The sequence below is a fragment of the Ixodes scapularis genome, unplaced genomic scaffold, assembly GCF_016920785.2.
Source record: "Ixodes scapularis isolate PalLabHiFi unplaced genomic scaffold, ASM1692078v2 PGA_scaffold5__190_contigs__length_132052651, whole genome shotgun sequence".
Lineage (NCBI taxonomy): Eukaryota > Metazoa > Arthropoda > Arachnida > Ixodida > Ixodidae > Ixodes > Ixodes scapularis.
In genome coordinates, this window is record NW_024609880.1 from 107,161,128 (window position 1) to 107,177,299 (window position 16,172).

The following is a 16,172-nucleotide window of genomic DNA, read 5'->3' on the forward strand; positions in this document are numbered from 1 at the left end:
CCAGTTGGGCAACGCCTTTTGCACTTGACAGCCCTAAAATAACGAAAGGACAAAACAAATACGACTTAGAAACTGATTGCGCTCCTTGTTTGACACAAAATATATAAAAGAACTGTAAAAATTAGACCAACCGACTACTGTTCCAACGAGGATGGCTGCCGTCACAAACTTCATATTCCTTTTGTTCGAAGACGCACAATTTTTAGGAGCAGGGATTGCTTTGCACGGAGTTACACCGAAGAAACGGCTGCGGGCAGTCAAGGCACAAGGAAAGGTTTACAGGTATAAGTGTAATTTGTAATAGTTACAATTACAACCTTAGACACCGCAAGTTTTCTTGCAAATGAGCAAACTTTTTTATTTGAAAGTTGAATTATTATAAATGCTAATACCTTCCACCTTTAAAATCTTTAATTTAATCTCCTTCGACTCACGTTATGTAGGGACAATTGATGTGATTTCGGTTTCTGTTATCACTAGGCTTGCTTTAATATCTACAACAAACATTTGAAGCACTGCCAGGAATCGTAGCGGGTCATGAGAGCTTGGTATTTGCTTTATTTATCGTGTGCCTAACTTTGCAAAGCGGCCGCTTATGTATGCTTTCTTGTAAATAGAAACAGCTATGCTAGACGGTTATTTTCTTCTTACTTAGACTTGCATGTATATATTACAAATTGCACAAAATATTAGGAACGACGTTTAGTAGCACTAAAATATACTATAATCGTTAAGCGTGAACATTATAAATTTACGCTGTAATTGAAATGATGAGAACTAGCCGTACGGGGCATCTGTGCAACTATTACTAAGGATAACATCCAGCTGACAATGAATTTAGAAGTAATACTGATGCCCGAGTACCACTAGAGCAACAAACAGTAACAAACAACAGCGATGCTGAATGCTGGGCTAGTTGGTATTGGTCTTGGGTTGCCAAAGGCATGGTAGCGCTTTTTAGACGAGGGCAAAAGAAAGAAGGACAAGACAGACACGAGCGCTGACTGCAACTATTTAATCAACATGGAGATGAGGCATATATACACGCTTCAATCCTAACAATCAGCCAACCCCAGGCCTTGCCGCCGCTCGCATGAACTACCTCCATATCGAAAAGGTCGATGGAAGCAACGCTGACACACCCTAATCCTGCTCTTTTTATATCGTCCGCTTCGATAATTTCCCTAACCGTTCTATTTTTATGTTTAGCCAGTACTGAGCATGAGTCAAACAACGATTTACATCCGCAGTCATGGCAATGCATTGAAAAGTGGCCATCCCGATAGTTTTTGACGTTCAGACTATGTTCCCGGAGCCTGTCGTTCAGACATCTCCCAGTCTGACATACATATTTCTTACCGCATGGTAACGGAATTTGATACACCACGCCCTCAACACAAACAACAAACGGATTTCTGTGCCTTATCACTCAACCCAGCGAGGCTTTGCGGAAAGGATTCGTCAAATGGCTCAGCCTGGCTAGCTTTTCTGGCGCAGAAAAGACCTGCTCTCGGTTCTTCGGGACCCTCGCAAGCCGAAATCGGACAGCCGACGACTGCGAGAGTTCTTCAGCATCGTGGACCGGTGCACGGAATCCATCTGGTAGCAGTCGTTGACACGTCTTAGAGGCAGCATACCCAAGAAACGTCCAGTGGTCACTTGCAACGTCAGGACTGTAAGTGATGTGCTGCAGCTCCTTGAGGACGCTAGACGGGTACTGGCTTTAGGGCCTAAGTTTGCAGTTGAACCGGTTATGAGTGCTCCGGAACTTCTAGGGCTTGTCCGAGATGTCTCTAGGTGCGCTCCAGAGGACGCAGTTAAGAGATGCATATCTGAGGGTGTGGATGCGTTACGCCGTAAAAAACCGGCATCGCCGGTATGCCAGTTAGACGTGTTTTCTTTTTGTTAAAAGAACGCCAGTTGTCGGTCCTTCCCGCTGATAAAGAAGGGGGGTCTGTTGTTTTAACGGAGGGGGAATTTGGAGGGAAAGCCCTCGAGGCTATCACCTCCGTGTTCAATCTACGGCAGAATGTGCCTCTGAAAAAACTGAAGGGAAAGGGGAAGCGTCTTTGTAATAGGTTAAACCTGACCCGCTTGGCTAAAAGCGTTGAAAACAGCAGAAGTGGTTGTTTACAGATTATGTTCAGTGTGAAAACATATAAGGAAAACTGGCCTTTGAGGGTCATAGTTTCTGAGCATGGAACTTGACAAAAGTCGATTGCCTTGTGGTTGCAAGATGAACTTAAGATCCTTACCATTGACGACCCGTTTTTAGTCAGGAGCTCTGACGAAGTGGTGGATTTTTTGAGGATGAACGCTGACGTAGGTTATTTAGCACGTTCATGAGACATTAAGGATCTTTATTACTCCTTACCACATGACAAACTACGAAGTTGCGTCGAGGATTGTATTCAGGGGTATGGGGTAGTAGCTTTTCAAAACGCTGCGGGCGCAACGGTGGATGACTTTTTATATCTACTCTCGTTTTATCTTAGGTCTACTTTTGCGGAAGGGAACAAAGACACGTACTTTCAAAAGGAAGGTATTTGTATCGGCTCATGTCTAGCGCCAATTTTAAGTGACATTCCTTAGCTTATCATGACAGAGTCCTTTCGGACTGCCTGAGCGCTTTTAACGTAAGGAAGTGTTTTAGATTCGTTGATGATTTTTTAGTATTTCTTAACTATGACTTGACACATTTCCACTCGGTGGTGGATAGCCTCTTAACTATGTTTAGTGATGCCCTTCATCCCCCCGAAACTTACACGTGAGGTGCCGGTAGATGGTGTCATTCGTTTCCTTGACATCAAGCTTACTTTCTTCGAGAATCATGTATGTTGGATGTACCAACCTAGAGCTAACAAGCCCCTGCTGCCTTTTAACTCGTCCCACTCAAAACTGGTTAAGAGAGGGATTGCTAATTTATGCTTCAAGAGCGCCCTTCATAAGTCATGTCACCATGTGACACAATTGAGTGTCCTGGAGCAGTCTGAACGTCTGTTGGCGGCTGGTTACCCGGAGGCTGCACTGGTATCGGTAGCGGAGATGATCCTTCAGACGCTTCGCGCAAAGCGCAACACCCGTCCAGAAGAGGCCAGGAGTAAACAAAGGATTACAGTCGTGCCTTATATGCACAAAACGGCGCATGACCTAAAGAAAATAGCAAGCCGCATAGATACTAAGGTGGTACTTTCTGCGCCAGAAAGGCTAGCCAGGCTGAGCCATTTGACGAACCCTTTCCGCAAAGCCTCGCTGGGTTGTGTGATACGGCACAGAAATCCGTTTTTTGTTTGTGTTGAGGGCGTGGTGTATCAGACTCCGTTAACATGCGGTAAGAAATATGTAGGTCAGACTGGAAGATGTCTGAACAACAGGCTCCTGGAACATAGTCTGAACGTCAAGAACTATCGGGATGGCCACCTTTCAATGGATTGCCATGACTGCGGATGTAAACCGTCGTTTGACTCATGCTCAGTACTGGCTTAACATAAAAATAGAACGGTTAGGGGAATTATCGAAGCAGACGAGATAAAAAGGGCAGGGGTGGGGTGCATCAGCGTTGCTTCCATCGAACTTTTCGATAATGAGATGCAGTTCATGCGAGCGACGGCAAGGCCTGGGGTTGGCTGATTGTTAGGATCGAAGCGTGTATGTATGCCTCATTTCCATGTTGATTAAATAGTTGCAGTCAGCGCTCGTGTCTGTCTTGTCTTTCTTTCTTTTGTCCTCGTCTAAAAAGCGCTACCTTGCCTTTGGCAACCCAAAACGACAGCGACAAGCCTTCAACACATGCAGAACGCTCGCGATGGTACCTTTGATAGGCGTTTAACCGTTCGGTGCTCGTGAAGTAAGCAGGAATGATTGCAAGCTTGCCAGAGATACCCTCGCGTACATGATGCTCATGTTTGATCATAGCCTCGTTCATTCTACAAAGCCTGTCAAATCACGAAAGACTCTGGTATGAGGCTTGCCGCTGTCGTTTGTTTCTGTTTGTCGCTCTAGTGGGCCTCGGGCATGACTAAATAACATAACGTGAACAACTTCGATAAGTTATTTAAATGTACTGTAAACGACTTAATTTTCGCGAGGACCTAAATTTCGCAAATTTCGCGAATCGCCTGCAATTCGCGAAAAATAGGTCCCGCGAACAATTCCGGTAAAGTGTAAACATATTGGAATTTGAACATATTTAGTTGCGCACACAGGGACAAGGACAGAGAAGATGAACACGTAGACGACAGACAAGCGCACTCTACTCTACTACATTGGAATTTATATTGAGATCCCACCGCGTCTCGAAAACTAGAGCCCGCGAATTATTCCAAAACTTCAGCTTTGACCTAAATCGCGAATTACTGAACCCGCGAAAAATGAAGTCGTTTACAGTAGATAGTATCTTGAGCGGTTAAAAATTTAGGGTGCAGGGGCTTTGTCAGTCACCGTGCCTTAATCTGTGCACCGTATACAGGCGGAAAACCGGCAAAGCAAAAATAAAGAAAAATATCTCTTACAAGCAGTACGTACCTTTAACGCAATTTTATATCTACGTCCAGCTCACCCAAGTGTTTCTTCAGCGGCGCCCACAATACGTATTTAGAGGCATTCGTCGGAGCTCACAAATGTCGTTACTGCTTGCTACAATTGAAACAGTCGCGCAAATATCGGGCTTCCGGTTTTGTCAAGGGAACTAATTTGCCGTACGCTTCCTGGATAAAGTTCTTCTAGAACCTAAAACAAGCACGTGAGAAACCACGTATAAAATACAACTCACACGTGATGACCTCCAAGCTGGGAATGTTGTTCTTAGCTCCTGAGGTGAGGCCACAGCCCCGAACCATCTGCGCATCTGTTAACATGCACGTTACTATTTACCGGCCTTCGTGTTAGGTTGTTAAACTTAACATCTGCTTCGGTAAGTGTAGGAAAACCCAACGTCACTTCGGGCGATGCATGCCTTCGTGGTCTGCCGCGTTCAAGTTGCAGATCGCAACGCTGAAAAACCTGTCGCTGCTGCTCACCTTTCGGGAACTCAAGAGATCAGTATTGAGTATGCCCTTAACGAATTAAGCATTCGATTATGCTTTCGACTCTTCCCGGTTTCGCTATCGGAAGCTACGCGGTGTCATAGTGAACTGGAGCGCACCAAAGGGATACGCGTACCTATGTGAACAATCTGAAAGGTTGCAACTCAGTGGCAGTGACGACACAAACAAAGTATATTCCCTTCGCGGAAGTACTTATACTTCACGGCAGCACGCCTCCGCAAACGTTAAAGGGCTGTTTACTGTATTGTTCTATGAAGAACGGCTACGGATGATGGACAGGACACCAGGATGAGCTGGGAACGACTGCCTCGTCGCCGCCTTTTATTCAAGCACCACGGGGTTATCCTCTTGGTACATTGTCTTTCTCTGAACAGAAAAAAAAGAAAAGAAAAATGTTACGTTAGATAAAACACACACCACACACACACACACACACATAAAAGAAAGAAAAAACAAAAAAAAAACAAAAAAAAAAAACTACGGCATCTGCTGCAATCACTAATCATAACTCAGTTTCCGTGGAGGCCGTCTACCTCTGGCAGATCAGCGTGATGAGTGCCTCTGCAGCGTCTGAGCTTGCGGTGCTTTATGGTCCCCTGTCTCTTCATCTGTACAGCCTGGTCCAGGCGACTCCGGCTTCCCATCGGCTTCCGAATCCGAGTCATCGTTTTCTTCTGTTGTCCCTGAATCGCATTCTTCATCAACTTTCAAGAGATGTTGCCGGTTTCGACGGAACGTCGGGCCGCCATCTTCAGTGATCACGCTGAACGATCTAGGAGCGACGTAGGACTCCGCAGTTGCTTTTGTGGCCCACGTTTCATTGTTTTAGGATACGGACGGTGTCTCCTGGCTGCAGCGGCTATAGATTCCGTCCACTTTCGAGGTTCTGGGCGTGCTTTTGAAAAGGCGGTGCCGGATCCGAAGGAAAGTCTGGAACCAGGGTTCGAATGCAGCGACCCATCAGAAGGCTTCGATGGAGGGTGACCGCCTTCTAGTGGAGCCGTGCGGTAGCCGAGCAGGCCCAACCAGAAGTCCTCTTTTGTTCATTTTGCTTTGCGGAGTGGCCGCCTGACCACCTGGACTCCTTTCTCCGCTAGGACATTGGAGCGAAGATACCCAGGGCTTGACACTGTAGGAATAAAATCATACCGCACAGTCTGTGCAAACTTCCAATAGCGTTCCATGGCATGTAAAAATTTAAGAAAGTTTCGAGGTCCCATTATTATCAGTTGCGTCAAGAAGCTCTTTCACTTCTGGATAATTAACATCTTTCAGGAATCCCCAAAGCGCGCGCGCCGCGTGATGAGTAATGGGAGTCCTCGGTTCGATCGCCCCTCCCAAAGTATCTCCTTCCGCTACCCACGTGGCATACGCGAGCAGGCGCAGGTTACGACGGCAACAACGTTTGAGCAGCCGAGTCGGACGAGCGACGAGCCAACGGCTGCCCCTTTCTCATCCCTCTCCTCTGTACCGGCTCTGCCGTCTGCTGCATCAACGCTTTGTCGAACCTGGTCGAAACCTGCCACGGTTGCGGTGCAGAAGTTAATTCGGTGACACCTCAATACGTGAAGGTGAGTTACGACGAATAACGTATTCAAATAAGTTCACCTGTCGCGATGCCTTTACTGTGCCACAGATACGGTACGCCGCCAAGGACGTACGACTCTGCGGATGGGCGGGATGGCGGATGGCTGCAACGGCTGCTGGCGGTAGCTGCCGAGACGCGCGCGCAGTCGCGGAGGCGCAACGAGAAAGCGCGTGACCTGTACCGAGGGTTCCCGAAATTCCCTGCCGTTGCGGCGCTCTACGTTTCGTAACAAGTGTATTGGAGCACGCGTCATATACCATTAGATAATGTTTCCTACCAAGTTCGAACAAGTCTGCCTCATCCCGACCCATTGAATGATCAGGCACCTCGCCCGTATGCAGAGGCTTATTTTGATGTTTGTATGCGAAAATTTGGCATGTCTCGCATTTTTTGATTAGTGCACTAATATCCAAATTCCTACCTGTCCACTAGACTAGGCTCCTTGCTATTGATTTACACCTTGTTGAGGCCTATGTGACCGCGGTGTACTTTTAACTATTTCTTCGCGCATTGCTGCTGGTATTACTTACAACCTTGTTCTCTTTCAACAAGACTACATTAATGACCACAAGCAATGCCATAACGGACTTCAGCTCACCCAGAATTAGAGCTCCCGCTTCTAAGCAGGCAATTACCTCCTGCAGGAGAGGATCGCTTGGTGTGCCTGCCTGCAGGCTGCCCAGAGTCCGGTTGCCTACTAGGGTTGAAAGCACTGCATAGCATGCATTTCGACGTCGGTCGTTGTCTTCGGCTTGGGAGTGACAGAAGATTCGATAGAGTATGCCGCGTTCACCAGTTTCTTAAAAAAAATACAAAAAACTAATTGCAAATCAAATTCAAACTTAAGCAAACGAAGGAATAGCCACGCCAACCTTAGTGGCAAGTCGCCAAAGTGTTTCTTTGCAGGAGCGATCAATGGCTGGTGGTCGGTTTCAATAAATATTAATGCTAAGGCATTAACTATCCAATGGAGCGGAGTCGGCGGCGTCTGTAACTGTAAAAAAACGTGAAAGAAATGCCAATTCCCCCATTGGCTGAGCGAAACCGCTCCTAGATAGGCATTGGCGGCCGCTTCATCAGAGCGCGCGCTCGGCCACCGCTCTCGTGTCAGGCGTTGCCGGGGGGGGGGGGGGGGGGGGGGGCGTGGGGTGCATGCGGCTGCTTCAGGGGTGTGCGCGGTCGGTCGCGGACGCGACGCGCAGGCGTCGGGCTTTACTGGCGTTACACGAGAGCGAAACAAGAAACCAAGCACCAAGCAAAAGAAACGAAGGGAGCGGCAAAGAAAGAAGCCGCCATGCACGGCTCTTCATCAGCTCTGATAACTCGTTGACTCGTGTGGCGCCCGAAAGATGATCAGTTATTGTTCTCTTGAGTTCGAGGAGTGTTGTTTAGCAGATGTCCAACCCTGCTGCCTTCCACGTTCATTCTCGCGCATTTCTTTGAAGTGCGAAATGTGGGTTTGCTTCGGCATTAAAACGAAGCGAGATTCACTTCTCTCCTCTGGCGCTTTGCTCCGAAGCTTTTTTTTTTTTATATACTGCATTTTTACGTGTATGTCCGCTTTTTACTTGGTCTTTGTACCGATGCCTGTTGTGTCATGTTTTACATTCAAGTAGGTTGGGGTTACAAGCAAGCTGGCGGATTTCCGCTCATTTCCTTTGACTTTAGTCTTTACATACTTTGTTTCACCTTGCGATGGACTTTGCGGACGCTACGAGTCACCCCGGGCAATCCAGCACCTTGAGCGGCGCTATACGCACGGTGCGTTGCTGCGCCCCAGGGTCACGAGACACTCAGAGGGCACTGGATTGGTTTCGATGGCTCTCGTGCTGTTGCGGTCTATCGTAAGGTGAAGTAGACTATCGTCACCGCTCTTGTCGCGTGACCGAGCTTTATAGACCTACAGAAAGCCAGTTTCGTGACGCTGCGCCGTAGAGGTTTCACTTTGTCAGAGGATGTGTCCTTGCCGCTGTGCATGAAGTCGCTTTCAGCAGCGTACTAGCCTTGTTGCTGTGCAGGTATTTGAAGAGTACAGTAATACAGCTTATTTCTGAATTCTGCGCCACCTACGAACTGGATATTTGTATGGTCTTATCAAACAAACACGCTGGCTGCGTATGTACTAAAAGTCAAATGCAAAAAAAGTTAGCAAAAAAGAAAATAAGTGGATTTGAGTTTTCCTGTTTGTTGCGAGCCATGTAATCGAAAGACCGATGTCTTCAATAAGCATCGACATATCAAGGCGCTTTCTCGATGTTTGCAGTAGAATGTAAACAAACACTTTGTGCCACCAGTGCTCCGCTTAGTAAAATCCGTGTTTTTTGAGGCATTTAGCATTTTTTGCAATTGTGTTTGCGTTGATAATGCCAGCTTTATGCTGCTTACGCCGGCAACACAATGTAGCTGTCAAGTGCCAGTTTCTACGTTTAGGAATTAGTGGAATTGAATGGAACGATTCAGGCATTCCAGGAGTGGGAATGGGCCCAGTGTTCCCATTCCTAGGAGTTGAAAGGAATTGAATTATCTAAAACTCTAATTTCTTGGAATGGAATTGGAATGGAATGGGGGAGGGGGGGGGGGGCGGTGCCCATTCCGCAACACTGGTTCCCACACAGTGTTGCATGGTCGTTTCAGAATCTTTAAAACATATGAATTTTAAACGCGGTTTGTAAAATCAAGACGCAATATTTTGTCTCAAAACTTAGCTTAAATTAATACAAAAAAAAAAAAAAATTAAAACTGGGTCGACACATTTTTTTTATGACTCCTTTAACACGTTTACCGGTATTTCCCGAGCACCACGATCGCTACTAGTTTAACGGGCATATTGTCCAAGTAAATCATCACAGTAAATATGATTTGCAGTTCACGGATACGGTACTGGATGACGTGCCAAGCATTCAGGTTAGTCGTCTATATCGATTTATACCGGGAAGATGTTATTAGGGTGGAGTTATCAAATTACGCGGGTTCGGGGACCAATGTTGTGGTCCTTTGGATGCCTGGAAAATATTTCTTTAGGCGTCTATAAGGGGACAACTTTTTCTGGTATTTCCAAAGAAGTGAAAACCGCGCTAGAACAGTTGTGATTGGTGCTTAACGTGCGCGAGTGCGCGGGTACCCTAGCTTTGGCTTCATCGCCAAGAATAGTTGTCCCGAAGTATTCGCTCTTTCTCGTGTGAGTTGAAGCGTGGTGGCGCTAGTGTGCAAATAGCCACCAACCACTTCGGGTTCTGAACTAGACGGCGTGCTTCGCGCAGTATTTGCAAAATCCAATATGCAGTCTATCTTTTGGAAATGACCACTCTTAGCACTGGCACATTTAGTCCATTCCTATGATAAGATAATGATGAGTAAAAACACCCAAAAAATACGTGAACCGGAAGCATGCCGGGGCTACCCAATAGATGGCGCCACTGAGTTTGTTGCGGTAGTATAATTGCGTCGTTAAAACAAAAAAAGAAAATACAGGCAAGCCGGGGAACCTTCAACATTGCGAAAACCCGAATCCGAGATAAGCAAAATAGACGGCTAACACAATTAGTCTAAAAAAATTGTCAATATTTCCATTGTCTGCCTGTCCATTTCCCTCCCTCGGTCTTCGGTTCTTCAGAACGTTGTGTGAAAGGGCTTTTGCCGGACGTGCTAAATAACTGTAATGCGCGTTGGAGTCACTGAGCATTTCTCATGTGCCCAGTCTTAAAGCATTTGTTTCGGGTAGAAATAAAGCTTATAGGACGGTAACAACCCAATGTTGATACTTCTTCAGGCAGCTATTCAGAGTCAGCGGAGTTGCATACTTTACATATGTTTCAACATATTCCTGACGGGGTCGCGTAAAACGGTAAGTGTTCCACAAGTATCTCAGACCAGGACCTCTTTGCACTCCAGAGATAAAATATCGTCTTTTATTTCAGCATCTTGTAGGAATCGTTGTTCGAGAGGGCGTTCGCTATCCACGAGCGGTAATGTGAAATCCTTGTGTACCCGCTTGGAACACCTTTGCGATTGCAGCCGATGCCGTAAGACACAAGGCCGACCATTTCAATGTTGTTGCCATTTCTTATCATCACCGGCCCGCCCGAATCACCCTGTACGCGGGGAAAAAGATTAAGCATTAGGCACTCATTAGGCTCGTGGCTGTGTAATACCCAAATCACACGGCAGCGTAAAGGTACCTTTAGCCCAGGTACCTGTCGTAAAGGGAGCTGGAGATCGTGATCACACGGCGCGCTGCGCTGACTTTGCGCTAAGCGTGTGCTGACGTTAGCGTTCACCAAATTCGTATCGCACCGTTAAATCTGTTGCTCATGGCAGACGATAAGTAGCTGACGACATGTGAACAACTCTGCATCAGCGCTTTACTGCTTGTGGGAACCGGCCTTAAGGGTAAACATAGTCTAAATTACCCAACAACGAGAATGCTGGGAGTTTAGGATAACGCGCCATACGCACTCGCCTTTGTCGTATAAAGGATTTCAAGTGAATAATAAAAATACGGCGTTCACGAATGCGCGTGGAATATGCGTTTTGTTTTTTGGACTTTCGCTTTAAAATAGCTGCGTCTGCAGATGCCAGCACGTGCAGCGAGTGTAAATACGCTCGTACATGCTCCTTGGTGCTTGGGTACTTTTGCAAAAGGTCTATGAGTATGCAGTCAAGGTGGAAATACCACTCCCTCCCTTTTCCAACAATGAACATTCCATGGAAACTGCCGCGGCGGCGATGTACTCAAACACTATTCCGGTGTTTGAACGAATAAGAAAAGTAAAAAAACACCACTTTTTACGCGTGGCGGAAAACCAAAACAAATTCCGTCGGTTTGCTTTTTCTTCTTTTTTTTTGAATTGAACACCTTTAAGCAGATTGATCTTATCCGGGCGTGTGTGGTCAAGGTTTTGGTACAGTGTAGTGTTGTTGTGGTATGTTAGCTGAGTAGCATCGTCAGCTTCTGTTTTCTTCTCGCGCATAGAGGAGAATGAGTTTTTTTTCTTGCATTTTTCCTCTAGAGATTGACTTACAAACTTTCGGTATGATAAATGCACCACCTAAGTACAAACATCTCTGAAAAATTTTGTTGCACTCCTTTTGATGGTTTATTTAGACGGGTCGGTTTGCTCTAGAATAGCGCTCGAGAACAACTAGAGGTAGAAACGAAGAGATGTTTGTTGCAAAACACTCAGTTGGGAAACTCACCTTTGAAACATGAGACGGTGACGTTCACCGAGACCGAGATAAATTAGAGCGCCTTCATGTTTCAAAAGTAGCGCAAGGTGCGTCGACGCACGAGGCACGTGCAACGTGCAGCCCTTGGGAAGATCATGGCGGCACAGCGCAGCACGGAGCTAGATTTCAGACACCATGAATTTCCCAGAAGTAGCGGGCGGCACGTGTCTCGAGCATTTCCACAACAATGAATGGCGCCAATTTTCCCAGGATAGAGGGGCTTTAATGTAAATACGATAAGAGCGCCACCCTTTATCGATGACTTGAAACATAAAAGTTGCATTATATGGCAGCTGCTATCTAGAGTCACTGAACGTTCCCAGAGTACCGAAACCTCACAGGCTCGAGGTGCCAATATGGCGGCTCAATCTTTTTTCTTTTCTATTGTAGTCACCTTGAGCTTTGAGAAAGCATGTTTTTGCGTATAAACGAACTGAGTAAACTTTTTGTGTATGCACTTTCATTTAGAGAGTACAAAATAACAAGCGCGTGATGTTTTCTAAAATCTTTTGCTTACGAGGTTTTGTGGCACAATCGATACTATATACAACCATGTCTCATCGGGGATTTCCGGTAGCGCGTCCCGACCGGGGCGCATCCTAATTTGGTTGGAAATGCGCGGCGCGTCCGCTTGGGAGACTGGGGTCGGCATCCCTGAAACCCCACCGTATATGTTTCGACGCCAAGAGGGCCTATTAAAGCCAAAATAGAACAACCACAGCGGACGCTATCGAGTGGGATACTCCCGAACCATTTCAAGCATCCGTGCAGATCCCCGAGTGGCCGCTGCGGGAGAAATGGCGGCGTTGCGATCGCCATTAGCTCGATTCTCGAGTACGGATCGGTGCCACTTTTTCAGAGTAGGCTCTATGGCAGTTTACCAACTGAGTTATTCTAATAACGTTGCAGAGGGGTATCCAGCACTGAAGCTCCTTCATAAACCCTCGATAACATTTACGTTTTCCGTTTGTTACAAGTAACGTAAAACAGTGGCGTAGCCAGGATTTTATAGGGGGGGAGGGGGAGGATCCAAATGGCTTGAATCCCCCCCCCCCCCCCCCCCTCAATGACGAAGCAGGGTGAGCTTGGCGATGAGGACGCTCACGCAAAGATTAGCGGAGCGTTGTTAAGATAAAACGGGCAAAGCTGCATTGTTATTTTTTTTTTTAAAACGGAGCAGGCTTCATTTACATAAAGAATACGGGCGTGGTGGCTCACTGTTCTACTGTGGTCGTACCCCCCCCCCCCCCCCCCCCCCTTTAACTACGCCACCACCGTCAACAATTCTTACGTAAACTCGCAAGAACCGTCTCACGAGCGAGTGCTCCGCCGCCATTCGCTCCCAAGGGCTGCTCATTTTAGCGCATGCATCGCAAGTTCTGCTTCGTCGCGGACGTGACGTCTTCCACGCTACATTTAGGGGAAAAAAATGATGTCACGTCGCCACGTCAAGTGATCCCAGGTCACGTGACGTCAATTTAACCTTCTAAATTTAGCGGGTAAATTGACGTGACGCGACTTGAAGTGACCTCAAGTCACGTTACGTCAAGTTCCCGACTATATTTAGCGGGTAGCATAAACGTCACGTGACCACGTCAAGTGACATCTTCGCGTGATGCAAAGTTTCCCGCTAAATTTAGTGAGAATATACGCGTCACGGGACCTCATCATGTTACATGATGTCACGTGAGGGAAATTACTGCGAGGTGGTTTTGCAACGTGAAGTTTGCGCTCAATAGAGTTTCTGCTCCCCTTTCTTTTTCAACATGACCAAGCTTTTGCAATTTTCGCTTGTTTTTTTTTTCCCGTCGAAGACGTCGTGACGAATAGGTATAGGCCATTCTGGCCATCAACAAGATGATTGCTTCTTCTAACGTTAAATAACAGCCGGTGTGTGCAAAAGTCGGGTTCCAGCCGGTATTTCTTAACGTCGCAGATCGCACCTCAAAACGCACTGAATGAAAGCAACGCAAAACAAACTGAATTTAATTGGAAACTACTGCCTCTGCATATATAAAAGCATTCAGGCAACTCTTATAAGTATGGATTTCCGGAGAACCTTCAAGGCGGATGCGCATGTGTGATGAGAAACAGATGTATGACTACAGCAGTATACTTAGCCGGTATGGTGCTGTATGACTACGTATCTTATCTCACCTGAAACGTTCATATTCAACATAGTACCAACAAAGCACCGAACACTCTTGGCTTCCTCAAACGAACTCTCTTCCAGGCAAGCACAGAAACAAGACTTACTGCCTACACTGCTTTTGTGAGATCCCAACTGGAGTATGCATCTATCATTTGGAATCGTCACCAATCATATCTGAGAGATTATATAGAATCGCTACAAAACAAAGCCCCTCGATTTATAGTTCGTGACTTTCCCCGATTTAGCAGTATAACCAGTATCAAACATAGACCTAAGTTGTCACCTCTACACACCAGGGGGCATCTTGCGCACCTATCATTTATTCACAAACTCTATCATAGTTCTTCAACGCTTAACGATATTGTCCTTCGGCCAGGTTATCATATATCGCCCCGTTTAGATCGCCTTCTTAAAATTAACCCTATATATGCACAAACTGACATGTTCAAAACCTCGCCTGTTCTCTTTGCCTTTTCGGATCGGAACAACCTTTCCAGGTAAAGTGCCTCCAAAAGTGATCATAGGTCTTTTGTTGCCGCCGTAAACATGAGGCTGCTTGAATAGGTTAAGCTTAATGAACCTTTTCCGAGAAGCGTTCTGCGCACGCGCGAGCGCCCGATGCCAAGCGGTGGAAGTCGGCACGAAAAATCGAGGAAATTCGGAATGAGGCTGTATATCGACGAGTAGAACACGTAATTGCAGCATATATATAATTGTGTTACACAAAAAAAATGAAAGCGGAGGGAAAAAAAAACACGACGTTAGGGTGGACGCTACGGATTTCCCTCATTAAAGTCGCGTTGGGCACGCGACGCTGTTCAGAGAGCGAAGCAACTGGTAGCGTAGCTCCCATTATCGATTGGTAGCGCAGGTAGGTCACTCCTTCGATTTTTAGTTCGTGCACCCACCGCCCGGTGCCGTCGGTATTTGGAAAAGGTCCATTGGCATTTTCGTCTTTTCCTTTATGCACACATTCATGTAGTATCTCTCTCTCTCTCTCTCTCTCTCTCTCTATATATATATATATATATATATATATATATATATATATATATAAAAGGTGTTTTTTTTTAAGCTTAACAGATTTGTTTAAATAAACGTTACAATTATTCCGCGTGTGGAGGTGAGTTATACGGCCAGGGGGACATTATGTCGGTTGCTAATCTTTGCGATAAGTCGGCTAATTAATTAAAATTCGCGGATTAACTTTTTAATCAGTGAAAATAGGCATATTGTTGCAATTAGAAACTTGTCATTCCTGACATTTGTCAGTCGTCACGAATGACAAATTGTCCCGAATGACACAAACACTTGTCATTCGGGACGTCTGTCATGAAAATCGAATCATCCGCGTTCCGCACCCGCTAGTCTTGTACCTGCTTTACGAGTTGTACCTATAGTGCACTACTACGCTTCTCACGCGTTCAAAGACTTTGTGAAAATGACTGATTTAGTGTTTTTTGATGACACGCAACAAGTTTCTAATTGCAGCAATATGCCCATTTTTAGTGATTAAAAAGTTAATGAATGAATTTTAATCACGAGTGATTTTTGTTGCGAATGACATTTGTCACTCGTGACATTTTTCCACGCACGCGCTAGCTCGGCGACACGCATGGCAATATGGCGACACTGATGAAACGCTGGATGGACAGTATGACGTATAGCCTGTAATGTTTACATCACGCAGTAGCGATTCCGGGAATGACAAATGTCACCAATGACCTTTTTTGTGACGAATAAAAAATCTCACAAATGACATTTTTTGTCATGAATGACAAATGTCGCGAAAGACATTTGTCATTCGTGACCAATTTCCACGCACGCGCTGGCTCAGCGACGCGCGTGATAATATGGCGACACTGATGAAACGCTGGGGGGACCGTATGACGTATAGCCTGTGATGTTTACATTAGGCAGTAGCGATTCCAGGACCACACAAAATGCTCACCCAGATCGAAACGTGCTGGGGCGGGGCTTTATGCAGTGTTGTGACAAATACTTGACAGAAGTATTTTAAATAATTTTCTACATATTCATTTGAAAATGTATTGAGAGTAGTATTTAATATACTTTTAGCACGAACTATCTCGAGTAAAGTACAATTACAATGAAAAAGTAAATGAATAACATTTGAAGATACTTGAAAAGTTTTGGAAAC

The 16,172-nt window shown here is 45.9% G+C and overlaps 2 protein-coding genes across 2 annotated transcripts in view; both read right to left on the minus strand.

The window, feature by feature from the left end:
- The window catches only part of LOC8038104 (trypsin beta-like), a 39,145-nt gene extending 38,971 nt beyond the window's left edge, over window positions 1-174 (minus strand). The window contains exons 1-2 of the mRNA XM_040213916.1: window positions 132-174; window positions 1-33 (exon numbers count right to left, since the gene is read on the minus strand). The exon at window positions 1-33 is cut by the window's left edge and continues 12 nt beyond it. Coding sequence (XP_040069850.1) covers window positions 1-33; window positions 132-174 — 76 coding nt within the window. The remainder of the gene's footprint in view (window positions 34-131) is intronic.
- Window positions 175-10,541: 10,367 nt separating this feature from the next.
- LOC8027695 (trypsin beta) overlaps window positions 10,542-16,172 on the minus strand; it is a 40,766-nt gene continuing 35,135 nt past the window's right edge. The window contains exon 7 of the mRNA XM_029985300.2: window positions 10,542-10,724. Coding sequence (XP_029841160.2) covers window positions 10,542-10,724 — 183 coding nt within the window. The remainder of the gene's footprint in view (window positions 10,725-16,172) is intronic.